General features: G+C 38.0%; 1 protein-coding gene across 1 annotated transcript; it reads right to left on the bottom strand.

Annotated features, from left to right (window-relative positions):
- Positions 1-3,525: 3,525 nt before the first annotated feature.
- Positions 3,526-24,263, bottom strand: ccdc3b (coiled-coil domain containing 3b). Its single transcript, XM_017450341.3, has 3 exons — positions 23,609-24,263; positions 13,382-13,556; positions 3,526-4,771 (listed from the first exon to the last, which is right to left on the bottom strand). Exons 1-3 carry the CDS (start codon positions 23,971-23,973, stop codon positions 4,487-4,489), a joined length of 825 nt encoding a protein of 274 aa, XP_017305830.1. The 5' UTR covers positions 23,974-24,263; the 3' UTR covers positions 3,526-4,486.
- Between the last annotated feature and the right edge of the window lie 274 nt (positions 24,264-24,537).

Genomic DNA, 24,537 nt, shown 5'->3' with positions numbered 1-24,537 from the left:
GAGGCTTGTAGAGGGTGTTCCAAATGTTCTATTATTCATTTAATAAGGGCCTAATTGTGCATAATGGTATTTCTAACTGTATACATATTTTTCACATCCATCACTTGACCATCCGTCTCTTTTGTGTCAAAAGTTTGTCATTATTTTTGATGCATATGTTTTAGAAAATGCTATTTTTAAAAAAAAGTCATCTTCAGTAACCTCTTAGTCAGGGTTGGAGTCTATTCCAGGAACAATGAGTCTGGAATACACCTTGGTTGGAATGCCAATTTAGACCCCAGAGGAAATTCTACACTGACACTAACTCAAGCTCAGGATCAAAGTGGGAACCCTGGAGCTGTGAGGTTTTCTCCAATCTTTCAAGACGTTTTTTTTTTTTTCTCCAGAATTTTTAATCATTGGGTAAAATTTTGTACATATCATTTTTGCTCATTCTCTTGAAGTGTACCCAAAATTTTGGAGCTGACAGTAACCTAGTGAGAAAGAGCTGCAATGCACAATCCAGAGTCATACATCCCTTAACTGAATGTTTTGAATATAAAAATAGTGTCTAGATCCAATCTGGCTCATTCTTCATTTTAATTTTTTTCCCCACCCCCGCCCCCAAATTTTTAAAGGAAATTTAGTCCATTCCAAGTGATTTTCCTTTGCCACTTCGCCTCCCGATGAATAACGAACAGACTGCAGCCATCAAAGTTTCACAATTTCTCTGCACAGACAAAGAGTCAGCAGATTATAATCTTGAATAAGCACCTGCGTGCTGCTTTATAGACACAGATATCACCTTGGCAGGAATGGACAGGGATTATTTTTCATCCTTTTTTCAGGTGGACAGATTGACAATGCTAGGAAGAGTCATCAAAGGACCACTGAAAAAAAAACCTACCTCTAAAAACTCTCAGTAGTGATAGTGGGGCCATTAAAATCAATAAACTAGCCTCCATGGATGCTGCATGACCAAAACACCTTCTGGCAAACTGCTAACTTTCTTCCCTTCTTGACAGTTTGAACTTTTATATTTTGACATCAGCCATGTGCATCCATGCAAAAGGACCACATAATGCTTCATAGTCACAACGATACATTTACAGCTCCATAAAATCTCACCATAAAACACAAAAGCCTGGAGCCATCTTGCAGGCTGGAATGTGGGGAAAATTACCCTGGTCACTCTGAGACAGACCAAAGCATATCCCTGCTTTTGCAGGGCTGTTATTAATTTGAAAAAACCCCCCACATAGGACCTGGAGTTTCTTTTCATGGACAGAACCAGACGAGAGATGAACCTTTAGATTTTTCAAGTGGGCATAAATCTCAATGACTAATCTGGTGTATATCAACAAATTTTGCAGGCTTAGATTTATGCCGTGGTTTAGACAGATTACATGAGCAGTGTTTGCCAGAATGGGCGTTTTAGAGTCTTATTTCAAAACCTTGTGTAAATTTGCAGAATGTAAAAGGGTAAAATATGCCTTCAGGGTGAAATACAGAAGAAAAAATACACAATGTATGTGTTTAAATAGCTCCAACCCTCTCAGCAGGATAGATTTCCATATGTGAAACATCTGTTTTGCAGCATGTCTGTGAAATGATATATCGTCGTTGGAGGTGTGTACTGACTTATGATTTACTGACTTAAAGAGAATGTAATGGTGTGTGTTATTCAAAGTACCTCTTTGAAAGGTCACATTCACTCTGTTAGGGTCGCTGGGAAGTAGAGATTCTATAATCGGACATCACAGTTCTCAATCTGGTGAAAATGGTATGAGATTGCCTTCCACCGCAGATCAGGGGAACCCATTTTGTAAAGACATTTTGGAGATTTTGGAGAAAGACATTTTCTGATTTGGACATAAGGAAAAGTTTTGGTTCGATATATATCCGAGAGCTTGTGGAACATTGTGTGAATGTTCATGCCTGAGAAAGCAATTCCTACTTATATTCTTGGCACATGATCACTTTTCCTTATATGCTAAGGGCAATCTATTCATATCACGTTTCTAATCATATAATCTAACAATTTCCATTTACACCCAATCTCCAACCAGCTCCAACCATCTGTGTCACGTAACTACAGAAGAACATCTTAAAATTCACAAGCTGTCAGGATCCTCAATAATAAATTGCCTTGGAATTAATGGACACAAAACTATCATGCACTAGCTCCTTTATCTTGTTTCCTGTCATTACTGCATAGAATGAGATTACTAATCAGTGACAGGACTGTCACTTTATTCATAACTCTGGGACTTCTATGCTGCTAGTGGTGATTATGCCCTACTCACCACACACCACCCATTACACCATTTTGTTGTGTTGTGTGTATTTAATGTCCTGTATTGTATTCATAGTACTGTTCCATTGTTTGTATTAATTGCCCTTTCCACTTTATTGTATTTATTCTATTTCATTCTACTGCATACTGGCATATGGCTAGAATAGCAATAAAAATTCTCTAAACTAAACTCTAAAACTCTAAAAACATACCAGATTGACACCGGGATGTCAATCAAATGTACTCCTTCAGTGTGAGGTCCGTAGAAGGAAACAAATTCCACTCCACTATGTAATTGTATATGCTACATATATCAAAATATATTAATGTAGAACTGAAAGCAGCTGTAATCCAGATCACATATTTCAAAATAGTGGGCCTCAAGTCAGTCTGGGATTCCACATTCCTGTCATCATACAGTTAAGAATAACGAGATAGCTATATTTCTCACTGCTCGAGGAAAGAATTAGGGTTAGGGTTAGGGTATATAAGTGATGCTGGTAAATGTCATTTTATTGATTTTGGGGGGGAAGTGTTACTCTGAGTGTTAGTTCTTTCTTGTTCTCTTTATTATTATTATTATTATTATTATTATTATTATTATTATTATTATTATTATCCCACTTCCGACAGGCTTTAAATCAGGCATTGGACTTTTTTTTTCCCATATGGAAAATTCCCCTGGAATTCCTTTGAAGATTGAGTTGAATTCCCTGGAATTGTGAGGCTGTAACACTGTGCCATCCTGCCAATGGCAGTGTTATGGCCTAACAATTCCAGGGAAACCTGCCAATGCAATTTTATGACATCTTATGGGATTTATTCAAATTTTAATAAAGGTGTCATGTGCACTTCAAGTGAAATTCTAGACTTTAAGTGTCTTCCATGGCAGTCTAAGTGGGAATGTCCATGTATATTCATGGAGGACCATCTATAACCTATGATTACCATTGCAGTAATTTCCACACCAATACCTCAACCTCACTACAACAATACAGATTAGCATGACGTAGTATGTAAGGAATAAAACATGATAAGGAATGTGTGTTTACCATATTTACATCTGTTACCACCCCAATCCAATAACGCCATGTCCTGAGTGATTTATTCCTCTTATATCAAGTCTTATAATTGTTTTATGTATAAAGAATAACCCGTCATACTTTTGATCCATTTATAGTTACATTTAATGTCTGCAAAACAAGTTCCTGCTGGTGTGGTATAAAAGCTGTTAACTCTACATAAGGCAGTTAAGTAAAACTGAAAGTTTATTTAATTGTAAATGTCGTATATAAAAGCTTATGAATATGTTAAACATACATGAAAAACAATATTGTTTACATTTCATAATTTTTTAAAAACAATTTCTGATCTTAACCTAACAAATTCTTATCAGTTAACTAAATGCTGAAACATGTGGCCTTAAGAGAAGCCATACTGAGTAGTGGTTCTAGTTATGGAGTGCTCAGCACCCTGGTTGCATTTTTTTTTTTTTTTTTTAAAGAAGAAAAAAGAAAAAAGAGAAACAATTTCACTCATATACTCAAGTACACAAAACGCTATACAGAATGGAATCATAAATGAAAGACCTTTGGAAAGCGTGTAGTGTAACATTCCAGAGACGTCAAGTGCACTGTGTTTCAATATCATACTAAAATATTTTTCTTTTCAACCTTAAATGGACATATATTGTGGAATTTTGACATTCTTTTATGCAGGACTAGAAGGTATAATAATCAGACTGATGACAGCCTACTGGAAAATGGCTGTAAGTGTTTTCCAAATTTGAAATACAGGTATGTAACGGAGGTTTCAGAGGTTCAATGGAAAGGAAAGACTTTCACAACTTTACAAGTGTTATGCATGTCATACATTTAAACAGGCGTGGGTGCTCATTGGATTGAAACCAATTAATGGAGACTATAGGGTTAAGGGCTGGTAAATATTCATTCATTCATACTTAACATTTCTTCTCATGAACTACTAGCCTACGACTGACGCATATGCATATTCTGTGGATAATTTCCTTTCTCTGTTAATCCTGAGCTGTAGCATACATGCAAAGTCCATTACCCTCCATAATACAACCATTTTCATTCTAGTCTATGGAAATTTTTATAGATACACAGACCTACAGCTGTGTAACTGGTTTGACTTCCTGGCAGTACTTAGGCAAAATTCTCTAGTTTGGAAGGAATTACACAAAATTCCCTAGTTTTTGAGCTTCCTAGGCAGGATCTTCCCATTAACAGGTTTTTGGACCTGGGTGGTATCTTGCTGTGGATGTGGGAGCTCTGGTTCAGGCTCATGAAACTGTTTGAGAGGCACCGTCTGATCCTTGGTCTCCCGTTTGGCCAGCCTCAGCAAACGCTTCAGGTTCTTCACTTTGTCCCTCAGATGGTTGTTGGCTTTCTCAAGAACCTTAACCTTCTGAGAAAGTGTTTTAACCTTCTCCTCTTCCTCAAAGAGAGCTCTCTGCACTGTGGAGCACAGGAGCTGTGAGACAGGAAGAAGAGTAGATGTAAACATTATGTAATAAAAAAAAAAAAAATGAAGCAAGTGAATCACCAAATGTCAACTGCAAATGCTCACATCAACTACAAAATAAACAAACACTACATAGGATTATGTAAACAAAACTGGACAATTTAAAAACCCAAAGACAAATGGCAGATTATGATGCAACAGATAACTGAATAAAACCCAATGTGTACTTTTATATTAATATAATCACTGACAAGGTGGTGTGATACAGCCCGGCATGAAATGGAGTTTCTAGTACCACCCTGAACTTGGTTTTCTATAACAGCACATGTGTTTTATTCCTCTTACACCACAGCAATTGACCAATGCTAACCAAATGTTATTTATTAAAGAACAACACATTCTATTTTTTATCCATTACATATAATGTTGTGGAACATCAGCAAAACAAATAAGTTCCTGTTATCACGTATGTTAGGTAACAGTTGTTTCATCACCAACCTCTCTTTTCTCTCTCTCTCTTTTGACGTTAATAATAAGAAAAAAACGGCAGTTTGTCATGTTACAGAGAAACTACAAAGCGCAAATCATTCTGTCCTGAAGACTTTCCCAGGTTGGAAACTGTAACATTACAGTTCAAACAGGATTTACTGTTCGGTTGGTAGTATTCAGGATAAGACTTTATGGCTGCTCATTTTGGCTGGCCAATATTCATGCATCTTAACCTAAAACTGAATTTCCATTATGAGGGTTAACCAATATTATGAGATGTCGTTTTTTGCCTGAGAGGTGCAATTAATGAACTACTTTTAATAAATGGCATTATTTTATGTTTTAGTGAAATATTTGCAATCCACATCCCCAGGCAGCTTCATGACATCATGTCTCTAACAGAAATTAAATCTGGAATTATGTCTCAATTTTTATTGCAGTGTTTGCCTTTATAGCCATCAAGGTCATCTGAATACAGCACCTTAAGCACTTTGGTTAATAAAAGGTTTTATGAATAACTACTGACAGTATTTCTGTTTTACTAAACTAGCATGGGAATTGTGGTATTGTGGGAAATCTTGATGAAGCGAGCAGGTTTTCCTAATTTACATGTATCTGTCTCTAATTATGAACAGTCTTTGTTTGAGTGAGTGCAAGCCACTGCTGGCTTTGATAACCAATTTGACCACAACTATGGCAGCTCTCCCTAATTGTCTGCGGCTACGGAATGTTCCGTACTTCAGGGAAAGCACAGCATCTACACACATTTTTCCAACCTTCTCAAAGCCTGATCTAAATGCATCAAAACTGTATTTTGTTTTAACTGGCATTTGTGCAAGAACGAGAATTTAAGAAGTAGAGGATTGAAATTTTGACTTTTTTTTTTGGTAAGTATGGTCATACAATCATGATCGTTCCAGCAGTAATACAGCGCTACTTCCTTTGACCTTTTTAAATTACCTTATGTTTCCAAGCAGCTCAATTAGCATAAAAATACATGCAGCTATTCTGTAAAAATAGACGTAAGACATCTGGTAAAAAGCAGCCAAACATTGTTCAGTTGAAACCACTGCCTATAAGTGCCTGAAACAGGGCTACTATAACATTAAATATTCATTAGATCACTGTAACTGATCAGCAGATCACACTGCTGCACCAGATCAGAGTATGCAGAATGTATTAGTAGAACAGACCACTGTGGTAGCTCAGATTATTATTTCATCATAATTGGTTGAATGAGCACATCAGATTACTACACTAGACTGTGCAGATCAGATTAGTATATAACATCACTGTGCTAGATCAGATTATACTGACTACATTAGTAAAACACCTTATCGCTGTAGATCATAACGTGTAGATAACAGTAGATCACATCACTGTAGTAGATCACATTCATAGATCACATCACGGTGTTAGATCACATTATTTGATCTCAAATCACTGTGATAAATCAGATTATGTAGATCACATTAACACTGTAGATCAGGATGTGTGGAAAACATTAGTAGAATACATTACTCTGGTAGCTCAGAACATGTAGATCACATTGGAAGACCACATCACTGTGGTAGATCAGAATGTATAGAAAACATTATTATATAAATATTACTGTAATAGATCAGAATTTGTAGGTCACCTCAGTAGATCACATCACTGTGGCAGCTCAGAATTGATTGCATTAGTAAATCACATCACTGTGACAACTCAGAATGTGTAGGTCACATCACTGTGGTACAGAAATATGTAGAAATACGTGTCGATCATATTATTTTAATCTCCCATCACTGTGCTAGATCAGAAGGTGTGGATCACATTTGTAGATCACATCACTGTAGTTGATCAGAATGTGCAGATCAGATTCATGGATCACCTCACTGTGGCAGATCACATTATTTGATCACCCATCACTGTGCTAGATAAAATATGTAGATCATATTATGTGATCTCCGATCACTGTGCCAGATCAGAAGGTGTAGATCGCATCACTGTAGTAGATCAGAATGTGCAGACCACATTCATAGATCACATCACTGTGGTAGATCACATTATTGGATCTCACACATAATAATAATAATAATAATAATAATAATAATAATAATAATAATAATATGTTGATCACATTAGTAGATCACATCACTGTGGTAGATGAAAATATTTAGTTCACATTAGTAGATCATGTCACTGTGTCTCATCAGAATATGATTACTTTAGTAAATCACATCACTGTGATAACTCAGAATATGTAGAGCACATCACTGTGGTATGTAAAATATGTAGAGCACATCACTGTAGTAGATTGGGCAGACCACATAGATCACATCACTGTTAGATCACATTATTTGATCTCATATATACTACTACTACTACTACTACTAATAATGATAATAATATGTTGATCACATTAGTAGATCACATCACTGTGATAGATCTGGATATGTCAATCACATCAGTAGATCACATCACTATAGTAATATATAAGGTGTAGATTATATTATTACATCACATCACTGCAGTAGATCACATTATCACATTACTTTACTGTTCTAGAATAGAATGTGTAGATCACATTAGTAAATAATAATGACTGTTAAAAATAATAATATCATCTTGCATGGTTTTATGACACCAGTGATATGTAGATGACTGCAGCAGATTAGCATATGCAATTGTTTAATATATACTGCAAATCTAGGTGAAAACATTTTTAGAGTAAGGTGAACTTTAAACCTAGTCTCACATGATGCAATGGCCATTCCTACACTCAGAGATTTCCTATATAGCTCTATCTGTATTGCAACCATATGGGTTTTTGTGTAGCCATGATGTGAGCTATGATCTGGAGTATTATGATATAAATATGTGACTTGGATAAATGTGAACCATATGTAGGTGGATGAAGCAGTGTGCTTATAGCATTCTGGTCAATGTGTGGTATGGCCAATCTACACAACACCACTATGCAATAACAAAAGTATAGAAGACGATAGACAACAGCTGCATATGTGCACATGTGTATATCTCCGAAACAGTATCTAATTCCCTGTCCCAAACTCAGCTAGGTAATTGTCAATTGTCATACCACTATGCTAGATCAGAATATGTAGCTCACATTAGTAGATCACATCACACTGCTAGCTCAGAATATAGATCACATTTGCAGATCATTTGCAATGTAGTAGAACAGAATGTGCAGATCACATTCATAGATTACATTACTGTGGTAGATCAAATTATTTGCTCTCATCACAGTGCTAGATCAAAATATGTAAATTACATAAGTAGATCTTGTTGCTGGAGATCAGAGTATGTAGATCACATTAACATAATATACCAGGATGTGTAGATAACATTAGTAGAACACATTACTGTGGTAGATCAGAATATGTAGAGCACGTTGGTAGATCACACCACTGTGCTAGATCAGAATATGTATGTCACATCACTGTAGTACTTCAAAATACGTAGATCATATTAGTAATTGTGATATAGCAGAAAGTGTAGATCATGTTGTTGTAGTAGATCAGAATGTGCAGATCACATTCATGGACCACATCACTGTGGTAGAGCACATTATTTGATCTCACGTCACTGTGCTATATTAAAATATTAGTAGATCACATCACTGTGGCAGATCACACTGATGTGGTAGATCAGGATATGTTGATCACTAGTAGATCAGATCAGATCAGAATGTGTAAATTATATTAATACATAACATAACTGTGGTAGAACAGCATTTGTAGATTATATTAGTACATATCACTGTTACAAGGTTTTATGTCAACAGTGATACGTAGATGACTGCAGCAGATACATTTTTTCTCTCCGAAACTATTGGAGGCCAGTACATTTGTTTCTGCTGTAGACTGAAGACATTTGGGTTTGAGATCAGAAGAATATGAGAAGAGAGTTTAGATTTTCAGCTTTTATTTCCTTGTATTTATATGTAGGTGTTTAACATCATGGAACATAGCACATTTTGTATCAGACAACCAAATTTGTAGGTGAGCAAAAATATTGGAACATGTGACTGACAGGTGTTTCTTGTTACAAGGTGTGTCCTGTTAGACTGATTGTTTAAACAATAAATAGCTGTGAACATCTACTCTTGGTTTTCGACATTCAGTTTCACCTGTGAAGACTACATTTGTTAAAAAGGATAAGCCAACATGAAAATCAGAGAGCTGTCTATGGGAGAAAAGCAAGCCATTTTGAAGCGGGAAAATCAATCAGAGGCATTGCACATACATTGGGCAGAGCCAATGCAACAATTTGGAATGTCCTGAGAAAGAAAGAAACCGCTGGTGTACTGAGCAACAGACACCGAATGGGTCGGCCAAGGAAAACAACAACAGCTGATGACAAAAACATTGTGAGAGCTGTGAAGAAAAAACCCAAAAAACAAGTCAATGACATCACCAACGACCTCCACAGGGCAGGGGTGAAGGTATCACAATCCAGTACTCGAAGAAGACTTTGAAAGCAGAAATAGAGAGGCATATCACAAGTATGCAAACCACTCATCAGCAGTAAGAATCAGAAAGCTAGACTGGAATTTGCAAGGAAATACAGAGATGAGCCACAAAAGTTCTGGAACCAAGATGAACCTGTACCAAAGTGATGGAAAGGCCAAAGTGTGGAGAAAGAAAGGATCTGCTCATGATCCACAACATACAAGCTCATCTGTGAAACATGGTGGTGGTTGTATCATGGCTTGGGCTTGCATGGCTGATTCTGGAACAGGCTCACTAATTTTATTGATGATGTAAATCACGATGGTAGCAGCAGAATGAATTCAGAAGTTTACGGGGAGATTTTGTCTGCCAATTTACAGAGAAATGTATCCAAATTTATTGGGAGGAACTTTGTCATGCAGCAAAACATTGATCCAAAACACACCGTCATTTCAACAAAGGACTTTTCCGGATGGGGGGTGGTGGTGGTGGTGGGGGGGGGGGGGGACTAAAGGGAGAAACCCCCTGAAACAAACAACACAAACAACTATAAGAAGAGAAGCCTGGAAAAGCATCATAACAGATGATACCAACAATTTGGTCATGTTAACTAGTCCAGGAAATCCTAAACTCTCGTTTAATATTCATCTTTTGATCTCAAACCCAAATGTCTTTGGTGTAGAGCACAAACAAATGGATCGGCCTTGCCGTTCTAATACTTTCTGTATATTGTAAATCTAACTGAAAACTTTTTTCAGAGTTATCTGAATTTTAAATTTAGTGGTTATACCTATAATCCAAGATTTCCTACATGGCCCTTTCTGTATTGCTACCATCTGGGTTTTTGTGTAGCTATGATGTGAATCTAGAGTATTATGATATAAATATGTGACTTGGATAAATTTGAACCATATGTAGGTGGTTGAAGGAGTGTGCTTGCAGCACTGTGGGTAATGATCAGACTACACAACAATACTGTACGATAATAAAAGTATGGAAGGCGATAGAAACACAGCTGCATAAACACACATCTGTATATCAGTGAAGCAGCATCTAATCGCCTGTCTCTCGTATAGAGTATATGGACACTGTCCACTGCACTGGAAACAAGACCTTTTTGTACAAACACAGCTGGGTTAATTTTCTGTGCCATGCACTGCTGCTGTGCACCTAATCTGTTCAGTGACCTTCATGACAACCTGTCTCACAGGTATGCAATCATTTCAGTAACATTCTTTTTAAATAGGAAGCTATTTCCACTGGCGGTAGACATTTCTCTATGCTTATGTACTTTCCCCTCCCTTTTTAAATTTTTATTAGAAGGACGGTGGAAACGCCATTTGAAACTTAAAAAAGGTAGCAAATACTTTCAGATTTTTGTCATTATCAGTATCAATTAAAGCAACTTGGACGTGATTAAAAGTTTAAACAAGGGACAAGAGACATGCACTGAAAACTTCCTCAAAACTTGGCTCCGACTTCAACAAAAATATGAATGTAATTACATATGAAAGCAAATGATGTCTGCTGTTCCCCGTCCTTCCATACGATCGCTGATACAAACCGAGACCAACTCATTAACGTAACCTAATCCGCTCTCATTGCTTTGCCATGACAGAAAACTTTCACAAGAGCTCAGGACCAGATTGAACCCAGCTCCCTAGTAAAAAAAAAATCCCAAGGTCATTGGAAGGAACACCATAATTAAAAAAAGAGGAAAAAAAAAAGACAGCATAGGACATTAGAGCATGTGGCTTAGTGTTTAGGTAGCAAAGTGATGCTGGTGGATCTGTGATGAAGCGTTGCAAAATTACACAAAAATGCACAACTACAGCATGAACTAATGTAAGTGAAAGAATGTAAGTGCCTGTAGTATAAGGTTTGAATATATACAGTGCATCCGGAAAGTATTCACAGCGCTTCACTTTTTCCACATTTTGTCATGTTACAGCCTTATTCCAAAATGGATGAAATTCATTATTTTCCTCAAAATTCTACAAACAATACCCCATAATGACAACGTGAAAGAAGTTTGTTTGAAATCTTTGCAAATTTATTAAAAATAAAAAACAAAAAAAGCACATGTACATAAGTATTCACAGTCTTTGCTCAATACTTTGTTGAAGCACCTTTGGCACCAATTACAGCCACTTGTCTTTTTGAGAATGATGCTATAAGCTTGGCACACCTATTTTGGGGCTTTTCTCCCATTCTTCTTTGCAGGACCTCTCAAGTGCCATCAGGTTGGATGGGGAGTGTCGGTGCACAGCCATTTTCAGATCTCTCCAGAGATGTTCATAACATAACAAAATGTGGAAAAAGTGAAGCGCTGTGAATACTTTCCGGATGCACTGTACGTAACAATGATTGAAGAGAATAACATACTTCTATGAGAAGGGTGGCAGACTCAGATTGATTGTTCATTACTTCAAAAGCTCCAAAGACCACGACCCAGACATAAACTGTAAGGTCCCCCATCCCCCCATAAAAGCTTTATGGAGTGCCCATGTTGACTATGAAGCTATTTTGAATCTAAAAGGATCAACATACAACCAGCATGTGATATGTCTCTGCAAGCAAAAGCCACAGGCATGAACATCAGACAAATTCAGAGACTTGAGTTCCACCCTGTCCTGGTTTTGTTAGTCATCTACAACCCACAACCTCTCATCCTCTCATTCCATAATGCTGATTGAGAAACTGTTGATTTAGTTGCAACTGCTGTTAAGATGGATAAAAAAAATGATGAAATTATTCACGTGGACAAATTTTGACATTTGCTACTTATAAAGCTAGTTCTGCAAATGAACCTTTCTGAACTGAAATATGTTTCTGCGTGATTCTCAACGAGAAGCGCAATTCTAGGATTCTGATATTCTAGTAAATTGCATTCAAATGTTCATTCCTACTCCACTGAACGAAGTCCTGCTTACCTCTACATTTATAACCCAGGGGAAAATGAATTTACTGCTATCTTTGAAAGAACTGAAAGTTTACAAGGTGAAATTAATCACATCTGGGTCTGTCTCATCACTGGAGGTAAACGTTATTGCGGCATTTAAACACGTGGATCTTGTTTAAACATGTCGTCTCTTCACTCCACCGATCTCCGTCAATGCTAGCAACGATGGGGAGATAATTGTGCATTAATTTACTCAGTGCTCTTCTGTTATTAAAGTCTTTTTCTTAGGTCATTTAAACCTTTTTAAGTTGTCCACTGTTGTCTATACTGAGTGTGTAAGTGCTCTTCTCTGTTTTGATGATGATGTGAACGTGCAGGAATCTGCTCAGGAATCCAGTATCTGATTACAAATCGAATTAATTAGGCGTACAGTATTTCCATTTGAATGTGGCATGTACTTATCCAAAAACATCATCAAACTGTGAGGAAATCACACTTAGCTAGCAAGGTTTTAGACATTGTAAGAGCGAGACCGCGAAGTGCATTTCAAAGAGTATGTCGAACTCAGTGTGGGATGAGGTAGGAGTAGGCAATTATGGCTTTGAATTATATGGACTCAATTTTCCTGAATGACATGAGATCATCTTAACTAATTAGAGAGACTAGATTATATGTTTAAGGTAAACATGCATGTGGGTTTTATTATAGCTTTTGTGCTCCAGTGCATTTCATACTCATAATTACAGGGTTGAATGTTTGACAAGGGCTTACCCGGCTGTCCTCCTGCGCCTCCCACTCGGGGGTATACGTGTGGACCTGTGTCCCGGCTGTACAGTTGGAGAACTGGAAGAGGCTGGCAAACATGCGGTGGTTTTCCGGTGTGTCAATGAAAATGGGGTCCTGGAAATTCACTCCATGAGGGATGATGTTATAGTTTTCATCCATCCTTTAAGTGGGTGGGGGGAAAAAAAAATAGCTTAGACATGGGTGTCAGATCACAATGGTGGAAGTCAACTAATAATACCTATGAGGTAAACATAGGTGTGTGTGTTGTTTGTTCCGTCTCCACAGCAACTGATTTTGTGACTCTCTCATAATGTAGGTCATAAGGTAATGCATGTCTATTAAGGATTTTTATTTATTATCATTTTTTACATTTTTTTTTATTGGTGGCACAGTTTATGAAGAAGAAAATAATCCTAGGCATTATTAACATGATGTCATAACATGTCAAAGCCAATCAGATTATAGTATCTTTCTTCTTTCTTTTTTGGATGTCCATTGAGCTAGCTGTGTATAAATATTGATTTAGTCCCAAGCTGTCCTTTTTAAAGAAACATTTCGCACGTACACCCAAGTAGACTTTCTCAGCATCAGGGAAATGAGGAAAGTCTGTTATCAAAGTTCTTAAAGTGGCTGGATAAATATTAATTCCAAAACCATGGTTACATTGGCACAAGATAGAAAAAACGAGAAACTCTTTTTATTTTCCCTCGATTAAGGTCTGACTCTTTATATTCTTCCTGTGAGTTTTGGAAGGCGGCCATGAACAGACACCGGGAAAATCGCCCTACATTTGTGTGTCTCTCTGTCTGTGTGTGTGTGTGTGTGTGTGTGTGTGTGTGTGTGTGTGTGTGTGTGTGTGTGTGCTCTGTATGATGACAAGGATGACAGTGTAATCATTAAGAAATGCACTAAAAAAAGATAAGCATATGGTTTTCCTATTCAGGTCATTTGCTAATATTGAACCACAAACATATTAGTGTGAGCTCTGTACAAATATGATCAAATGTGCTTACTTTTAGGAAAACGTATGACGTCTTTTTTTTGAGACAGTTAAATCTGTACTGTCTTACTTTGTCCTTGGCAGATGACATCTTACCTCATCTGAGAAAAATGAAGTATACTGTGAGATCTAATTGTCTTGTTCAGTATCGGTATCATCTGTGTTTCTGTTCGACATACTGTGAAAATATTTTCAGAAAAACTCTTTATTCTGTGGTATGAGCAGCCATGCATGGTCTATTCATAAATCAACTATCAAATACAATGGAGTCCAAAAGGTATCACTTTCCAGTCCACCTGATGCACATGTGACTAAGTAACTATGTGTGTGTATTTGCTAGAAATGTTTATGCATCCGGATCCTGTTTGAGCTCTGGTGGAGCATCAAAAGCTCTAAGGTTATAGCTTAATGTTTTTAAAGTCAGTAATCCATAGTTTGGTTGGCAAAAGCTCAGACTGAATCCCAAATGAATCCATAGTTATATACAGAGTTTGGTCTTCAGCCAACCGAATTTGAGTCTTGCAGGCTTCTGGGTCGTTCCGTGCTAGATTCATACATTTGCTAATTATTTAAGGAATAAAACGCTTGAGGGTATACTATTATAGGAAAATAACGAATTGACATTAATTATTATGTTTCCTCTTATACCACAGCTATTTGCCAATAATTATTATTTATTAATAATTAAAGAATGACACATTGTACCTTTTATGCTTTTATTTTTTACATTTAATGCTGTGGAATGTACACAAAACAAGTTCCTGTTATCAACTATGGCACATGTAAACCTTTGTTCTCTCAAGAGCTTCAAACAAAACAAAAATAGTAAAAAACAACAACAAAAAACCCCCCAAAACGTTAACATGTTAACGACCCCATAAAGTGTAAACTCCTTCAATCCAGAAGACTCTGACATGGTGGAAAACTTAAAAAGCTTTAAACAAGACCTCTGACTGCTACAAAGTGCTGACACTGGAGACTCCTTCCAAAAATGCTACAGCATATACACAGTCGGGTCCAAAAATATATGGACAGTGACACAATTTGTGCCTCTGTACACCACAACAATGGATTTGAAATGAAGCAATCAAGATGTGACTGAAGTGTAGACTTTCAGCTGAAATTCAAGGAGATTAACAAAAATATTGCATTAATCATTCATGAATTACAGCTATATTTTTTATGAATTACCCTCCATTTTCGCAGGCTCAAAAGTAATTGGGACAAACGAAAATAATTATAAATATTAGGACTATTTTTAATACTTAGATGCAAATATTTTGCAGTCAATGACTGCTTGAAGTCTGGAACCCATGGACATCACTAAATGTGGAGTTTCCTCCCTTGGATTGCTTTGCCAGCCTTTACTGCAGCCACCTTCAGTTGCTGCTTGTTTGTGGGTCTTTCTGAATTCAGTTTTGTCTTCAGTAAGTGAAAAGCGAGTTCGATTAGGTTGAGGTCAGGTGACTGACTCGACCTTAAGTACATTTCATTTCTTTGCCTTAAGAAGCTCTGGGGTTGCTTTCATGGTATGTTTTGGGTCATTATCCATCTGTACTATAAAGCACCATCTTATCAGTTTTGTAGCATTTGACTGAATCTGAGCAGAAAGTATAGCTCTGTACACTTGCTGCTACTTCTATCAGCTTCTCTGATCATCATATCATCAATAAACACTAGTGACCCAGTTCCATTGGCAGCTATACATGCCCATGCCATAACACTTCCTCCATCATTTTGGACAGATAATATGGTATGCGTTGGATCATGAGCCCTTACTTTCCTTCTATATACTCTTCTCTTCTGTTATGTTACTCTTGGATATGTCTGTCCAAAGAATCTTGTTCCTGAAGGTTTTCTAGCAACATATAATCTGGCCTTTCTGTTCTTGAGTGTTCCCAGTGGTTTGCAGCTTGATATAAATCCTCTGTATTTACATTCATGAAAGCGTCTCTTGATTGTAGACTTTGACAATGATACGTCTACCTCCTCGAGGGTGTTCTTGACTTGGCTAGATGTTGTGAAGAGGCTTTTCTTCACCAAGGTAAGAATTCTGTGCTCAGCCACTTTAATTATCTTCCATGGTCTTCCAGGCTTTTTGGTGTTGCTGAGCTCGCCAGTGCATTCCTTCTTTCTAAGAAAGACCAAATTGTTGATTTTTACCACTCCTATGTGGGGTGTCCATCTTGCTATCCCTATTAGAACAAGCACATGAATATAAACCTTGCAAGCACTGAATCAATATTACAACTTCTAAAATGAACTGATAAGCTACATTAAACATGGCTATGATGTGTAAAAAGTCAAGATGATACCTAGGTTTAAAATTTGTTCCTACTCTTAACATGAGAAATATGTGTCAGAGCATGTGCCATTGATTTACTCTGAATAAAGACACGTGGAAGGGGCTGTAAGAATTCTCACATGACTCACTTAAAAAAAAAAGGTTCTAGACATTGTGAGCCAAATTATCATGACAGACAACAGTTGAAAAGCTCAAGTACAAATACATCTGTTTGAAGAACAATTTGAAAGATAGAGGATGCTGAAAGAGAAAGACTTCTTAACGTTGATTAAAGAACTAAATTCTTCAGTTAGGGATGTTCAGTGTCTTTGTGAATGGTAAGTATTCAGTAAGCACATGCCTTATTAGAAGAGAAAGTTGGGTCGCCAATGGGGTTTGGATGTATTTAGTGTTTTGATAAGATGCCACTGGACTGGATTTTTGGTCTGCAGCTTGGTGTAATCACCATCTGTATTACATATGCTCCAAAGGATGATGACAAAATGTGTTGCGTGACAAATAATATTGTTTACTTCCATCCTGCTTTTTCCTTTCCAAAATGTATTAGAGTTTCACAAACCTAATTCCATGAATGCTAGCTTGAAAACTGTCATTTCAGGTATGCGCTGGTAAAGAACTCTTCCTAATGTGGGTCATGGCCTCAAATTCCCTTAAAACTCTCAATCATCACTCCCAATGACCTTGCACCCTGCTATATATATATATATATATATATATATATATATATATATATATATATATATATATATAATTTTATTTTTATTAATTTTTTTCTCTTGGAAAGTCCTGCCAGGTTAAAAGTTGTTTATCTGAGCATCCATGCTGATTCGATTAACATTTCCACGCTGTGCCTCTCTGGCTTCTATACTTTTTTGATGGTTTCACTTGTGAGATTTGTCCTGTCAAACTCAATCCAGCTGGATGCTTAGGTCAGTGTTTGGCATTTTAGCTCACACACACACACACACACACACACACACACACACACACACACACACACACATACACACACACACACACACACACACACACACACACAATTTTAGACATTACAAATGTAATTGGCTGCTCAGTTGTTCATTATTTATTAAGGCATGGTTATTCCACAGTGCTACTGAATTCTCCAATCTGATAGGTCAGAATTTCAATTTTCTGAAACAGCAACCCTGACAGTAGTGCTGGGTTTAATTCAGATCAGATCATTCGATCATTGGCGACATTTGTATATAAGTCTCAAAATAAGACCCAAAGAAATGTTAATGCCAGTAAAGAACAGCAACAATACTATCAATTTATGGTTAGCGTTAGGCTTTTGAACTGTGTGTATATCAGAAGAGGCATGACTACCAAATTCTTTAAGGTTCAATGCAAGAGTCATTTTTAGATAAGGGAAAAAACATGAGTCTTAACAGCCTATGCAATATATTATTGTTTCAATAATGAATAAGATTGCTCTGTGAATAAACTTAGTTGAGTTACCATGATGACCATGCCAAGACAAAGCCACCCTAAAACCTAAATCTGCCCACAATTTAAACTTCCAGGACACCTTTTATCCCGCAGTCATGGTGGAGTTCTTGTCCAACCTGAAGCAGAGTTGAATGTTTAGCTGTCCAGAACATACATATGTCTCACTCTGGAGGTATACTCCCCCCCTTCTATCTCTTGGGTCCCATCTGAAGCACCAAGTCTGGTGATTGATTGGTGGCAGGCTTTGCCAACTGAACTTTGGAGTGTTTCAGGAAATGAAGAACCCAAGAGATCGAGAGAGAGGGAGAGATGGAAATCTTTCCACACTGGTTTGCTGATTCAGCACTGACATGGCCTTAATGGGGTGAAATGTTGAAAACAATGCATTGTTTTATTCAACGAGTTCACCCCCTTCCTTTAAAACTCCTTGGAAAGGGTTCTGTGTACAAGAACGGTATGTAGATACGGACTAACTTTGAGAAGCCCTTGGGTCTTCTCCACTATCTCACTAAAGAAAAGCATCCCTTTGGACTGTCTGATTGTTTACACTACATGACCCTTTCAGATTCAAGGGGGAATCGAGAATACGAAAGATAAAGAGTGCCTTTGCGGTCTCCTTATGATATCAGAACATGGATGATTAAGAGGTCACAATATAATATGCATTCCTTGGACTTAAATCTCTGTTGATCTTGGGCTGGAACTCAAGTGCTAACCTGGGATTTAGCTGTGTGACCAAGCTCACCATAAAGAAAGGAGGAATTCCTTGAAGAACAACCAGAGAACCTGGCTCCAAGGCTAGTTTGGCTGAGAGAAAGTGGTTCATGCATTACTCTGTCAAAAATAATGAGTAAAACAGTTGTCATGTCAGTCCTCTTACCACATCGGCCCCCAAGGTTTTACTTGGCTGAGGGCTTGGCTATGGGTTTACCGGAGGTGATGTGGCTTGGAATCCCTTTGATGGAGGTATAAAGCAAGTGCAGTGTTTGTTATCTGCAAGGTGTTGAAAATGCAGGGGATCTTAACCTGCCTGCACAAGCCTGTTTGTTAAAACGCAATTATTTGATGTAGCTTGGGTGGTGGTTGAGTGGCACAAACATTATGATGCGGGTACGAAAGCTTATTGGATAGATTCTTCCCCAGGAAAGACAAGCAATTGACTAAAACATGGGACTTTGGTTCGTACTCATTATACCACTGATTACAAGCATTTCAATTGAGTCCTGCCAATTCTAAGCTTGACTTAGACTCTAAAGCCAAATCCTGCAGTGCTTGCTCAGCTTAATTCAAACCACCAGAAACATTACGATGGAAAATATGACATCAGATTATATTTGTGCTTCCTCTTGATGCAGTTCCTTGTTTTGTGAAGCCTTTAGGCTGTCAGGAGCTGCTTGTACTCTGTTATTAAATTAACCGGAATGCCACAGATATTTTCTTTTTACTGTGCTCTTTATGATCGTGAAAGGATCTATATTAATGTGTCCCTTATCTTTATGACATCCAGGGGAAGTTATTTTAAATTGATCCAGCTGTTATAGTCAGGCTAGAAACTTTGCTTCGTCCCAGAACTACCAGTTCTGTGTATACAGAGCAAAAAACACAGCAGTTGTCAAAACCAAGCGGGATGCCAGGTTTAAGGTCCTGCTTCCATGGCTTAGTGCTTCCTGTAGATACTATGACGGGTGATCAAAGAAGAAATATGAGCCACTATTACTGTATCTACTCTGGATTGTTTTTGTTGCATTTCTGCAATTTCGGACCAACTGAGAAAATAACCCCCCCACCCACAGTGACACCCGTTGCTCTCATATGACGATTTATACAGAACCTTTATGCCTTGCTGACATACCGACCTGATTTAAATTCTATGAACATGCTACAGTTACATAGTTTAATTGCAGGGATAAAATACCTAACAATACAGCACATTTGGAGAATGCATCAGCATTTCCTTACTGACTTGAAAACTTGACTTCCATGAATCTGAAGTCACACAGCTGACTGAGATTTTCATGTTATATTAATGTGAAACATTGGATGTTTCACGTACAGCTGTTTTTCATGCACATCGAGCACAGCTGCATTTTTACAGTCAAATCAAATGGCTGATAAGCTTCAGTAATTTCAATATGTGTTTGCCATATAAAACAATGATGAGAGACATGGAGAAGTTTGAGAGACACTAGGCAGACTGTTACATGTGGGAGAGAAGTATCACTCACTTTGAATTATTGGACCTTTGGGTGGATCTACGATGCTGAACACAACAAAACAGTCTGGTTGTTAAGATACACAAATATCCACTGACAAAATGTACATCATTTCCAACAAGCCTGTGAGAACTGAATCACTATAGCTATGATTGAAGGCCTAAAGGAATAACTTGCAAATACTTGGTTTCTTTCTGTCTCTTCTAGAGATGTTTATAGATGTTTGCTCTCTTAATCCAATTAATACACTCTATAAGGCATAACAAGGTTCTTTGGCTTGGTTCTTTGGCTTGTTCCCCTGTGGGTAGAATTTTACAACAGAGAGTTCCTCTTTCATGAAAGGTCCAAGTAGAATCTTTTGAAGGTTAGAATCTCTAACCAGCCAAAGAACACTTGAAGAACTCCTTTTTTTCCCTCCTAGGTATATATAGAGTCAAATTTTGCATTGCACAAACTGATAATTCCTATGTAAGGAGCACAATACATACATAAAAACACTCAAGTATCCTTCCCACTATGATTCTTTCTGTTTTCATTTAGAAAATAGTCCAGGTTGAAGCTTTTGAGAAGCATAGAACCAAAAGCCATCTAAAGAACACAGGAGGAAGCCTTATTTCTAGGTGGATAGTATGTAGTTACTGACCACTGACCATCAGTCAAATCAGCATTGCACAAACTGTTAATTCCCCATACAAGAATCCATATAAGGAACACAAAACATACATTAACAAGCAAAAATTTCCTCCCACACGCTCTTTTGTCTTCTTTTCAATTGTGAAAATGGCCCATTTAGAACATGTAGAGAAGGGTAAAAACATTAAACATTCAAATAAACCTTGAGGAACTCCTTATTTCTAGGCAGGGGTCACTACTGGTCAATGGTGGTGATCTTAGTACATTTGGGAAATATCCTTCACACCCTCTCTCTATGTTTGTATCCAGGAAATGGGCCAAGTAGAACCCTTTCAGAAAGGTAGAACCATTTCCCATTCAAAGAACCCTTGAGGAACTCTTATTTCTAGATAGGGGTCAATAATGGTCAATGGACATCAGACAGAGCATTGCACAAACTGATAATTTCCCTGATAAGAATGCATATGAGGAGCACAAAACATACTTTAGAACACTCAAATATCCTTTCCATCCTCTCTTTCCAAGTTTCTATCAAGGAAATGGCCCATAGAAGACCCCTTCAAGAATGGTAGTACAATCAACCATCCAAAGAACCCTTCAGGAACGCTTTTTCCATGTAGGTATATCTAATGGATAATGTGCATCATTCAAAGCTTTGCACAAAACTAATGATTCCCATGACAAGAACCCATATAAGCAACACAAAATATAAAGACAGTCAAATAGCCCTTCCTACCTCTCTCTACATATCCATTTAGGAAATGGTAGAACCATTGAAAAGGGTAGAAATATTGAATATTCAAATAACCTTTGAGGAACCTTCCTGGAATGGTATTTTAATCAATGGCACAAACATATAAGCATTGCACAAACATATAAGTATCATGATGGAACCCCACACAAAAGAACACACACCTTCTTCATCTTCATCTTCTCTCTCTCTTCACTCCCTTCCAGCATGAGGCGGGCTGGTCATACTCCCACACAGCTGCTTCAGTTTAGTTGCTTGACCTCCTGTCACTTCTCTGCCTGTTGGATCGCAGTCACTCTAAACAAACCAAACCTCATGCTGGCCAGATACAACTAATTAATGCTGATATACGCTGTACTCCAACAATGGGGTACGGGTTCTCAACTTCAATCATCGAGGCTCTCTGTACTGCAGAGTTTCAAGTTTTCACTAACACACCCGATCCAACTTACAGGGGACGTCATGATTAGCTCATGACTTAGGTTAGGTGTGCTTGGAAGCAGGGAAAACCTGACACTGTGCAGGGAAGTGGGGTCCAGTTACTAGATTTGTGAACCCCTGCATTACAGTACAGTCAGTTGTAGTGAAATATCATTATGGAACTTTTCCAGACTATATGGGTTGAGTGCTTCAAGTGGGGAAAAAAAAATCCAGTCCTGGAGTTCCTCAGCCCTGCAGAACTTTGGAGTCAATCTTACACTAAAGAAATACTATGTTATGTACAATGTTTTTCTGTATTGTGAAAAGAACAGAAAAAGGGTTTAAACTGTCTAGGGAAATTGTTGTTCACATTTCATCAATAAACCAAAAATATGTGCCCAAGTACTGCATATTCAAACTACTGTTTTAATCCAAAATTAAAGGTTTTATGATGAAACAGACATCAGAGAATGTCTTACCAGAGCTGTTATTTTATCGGACTTTCCAACACATTATCAATTTCAGTTATCTACATTTTTACTACAGTGGTTACCCATGGCCATAAATCCCTCCCTCTGGAAAAGTAGTCCCACGTTTTAAAAAGATGAATTCAGAATATGATGAATACAGATTTAGTGCACGAAAGTTTACTGACATACGAACAACTGCCCCTAAACTTCCATTATAAGTGTGCTTCCAGATTCATGTTCATTTCTCAGGGAAACTTTTTGAACTTCATGTCTCTGGTGAATGAACATACACTGTAGATGCGATAGAGATTAAGCTGAGAAATGCTGGAGTATTCCTTTAACACACCTGATTTAACTCATCTGTTCATTAACACTTCCACAAATATGACGAGATTAAATATATTTGGCGCACACAAGACTATAGTTCGACACTTGTGGTGTCTATCTAACAACTCATGAACAAGACCAATATAACAGGAATCTGGAGAACCCTTGGTCTCCCATCAACTCCTCTTTATGTCATTAATCCATGACTCCCCCAAAGACTTTCTTTATGAACTTGTTGAAATTCTCATCTGTAGTAGCATAAATTGACCCGGACTATAGATGTGGTAGATTAAGAGATTAAGTTGAGAGACGCTGTAGAATTCCTTTAAAACACCTGATTCAACTCATCAGCTAATTATTAAGGCTTCCACAAATGTTTGTAGAGCTGTGGCTCACAGAGCACCACACTTGTCTGAGCAATTGTAAAATCTATCTATGGAGCATCAAGCTTTTGATGTGATTCCATGCAAAACCTGTAAACTATCCATGAAAAGTTGGATCATGAATGTGAAACACGTGCGCAATGGACTGGCACTGGACATATTTTGCTATCTGGAGTCCCCTTGGTGACTGATCTAGAACACCTTTATTGCACTCTGACATCAAGGAGCCCTTTTCTTTACCTCAAGAAGAAGTAGTAGTTGTTATTCTCCACCACGCTGTATGAGTAGCATGGAAAGTAGCCGAGTCCGGTGACGTTGAAGCGCGAGCCGGCGGGCACCTCCAGCATGCTGCCCCACGCCTGGTCGCACAGCAGCTCGATCTCAGCCGAGAAGAAGAGCCCGGTTTCGTGCTGCCATGGCAGGTAGTTATACGCGCCGGCGTGCGCGTCCTCGTGAACAGCGAGCACCCTGGCGAAAACTATGATCTCGGCCAGCTCCGCGCGGCACGCTTCCGTCTGTGGTCTCCAGTCATGGGGAAGCTGGCATCCGCGTGCCGCGATCACGCACAGCGCGAGCAGAGACACGAACGCCGCAAGAGCACGCATCGCGAGGAACCGTGTCCAGGGCGCGCGAGCCTCCAAAAGCAGCCCTAATACTCGAAACCAGGTCTAATTACAGCATGCATCCATGTGCATGGAAACGTTTTGTGGGTGAAGAAAGTTATTGCAACAAAGCTGTCACAGTGTAACGTTTTAACCTACAACATCAGTGCATGTGTGTGTGTGTGTGTGTGTGTGGCTGAATGCTGATTTCAAACTGCTGCTTTTCTTTTCTCCATCCTATTCCGAGATGTGCATTACGCACGGCTCATTTGGACTCTGGGTTGCCAGATCTGATTTACAATCTCAATTCCAACCCAGGTTTAAAACCCGCCCCGGTTCACTACACTAGACTATATCCCAGACCACAATGTGAGCTAACTTTGACAAATGTATTAATGAACCAACCAAACACACAAAACACAGTAAGCGAAATGAATCCAGTGCGTCTTTGCATGCCAAGCTGCTTGCTACTGTAAAACTGCATTTGATTTTATCATGCATGCATTTTCTTAAACTTCTGCAATACCTAAGTAAAAAACAATGATGTAATACACGACAACATTCATG

Source organism: Ictalurus punctatus, chromosome 21 (assembly GCF_001660625.3).
Source record: "Ictalurus punctatus breed USDA103 chromosome 21, Coco_2.0, whole genome shotgun sequence".
NCBI classification, from domain to species: domain Eukaryota; kingdom Metazoa; phylum Chordata; class Actinopteri; order Siluriformes; family Ictaluridae; genus Ictalurus; species Ictalurus punctatus.
This window is presented reverse-complemented; position numbering and strand designations above follow the sequence as displayed.

What these genes read in the sequence shown, in the direction of transcription:
- ccdc3b (XM_017450341.3), bottom strand. Translation starts at nt 23,973, where the DNA reads ATGCGTGCTCTTGCGGCGTTCGTGTCTCTGCTCGCGCTGTGCGTGATC. An exon ending in AACTACTACTTCTTCTTGAG is followed by an intron (nt 13,557 to 23,608) that starts GTAAAGAAAAGG and finishes ACCCACTTAAAG; the next exon opens with GATGGATGAAAACTATAACA. An exon ending in AGGCGCAGGAGGACAGCCGG is followed by an intron (nt 4,772 to 13,381) that starts GTAAGCCCTTGT and finishes CCTGTCTCACAG; the next exon opens with CTCCTGTGCTCCACAGTGCA.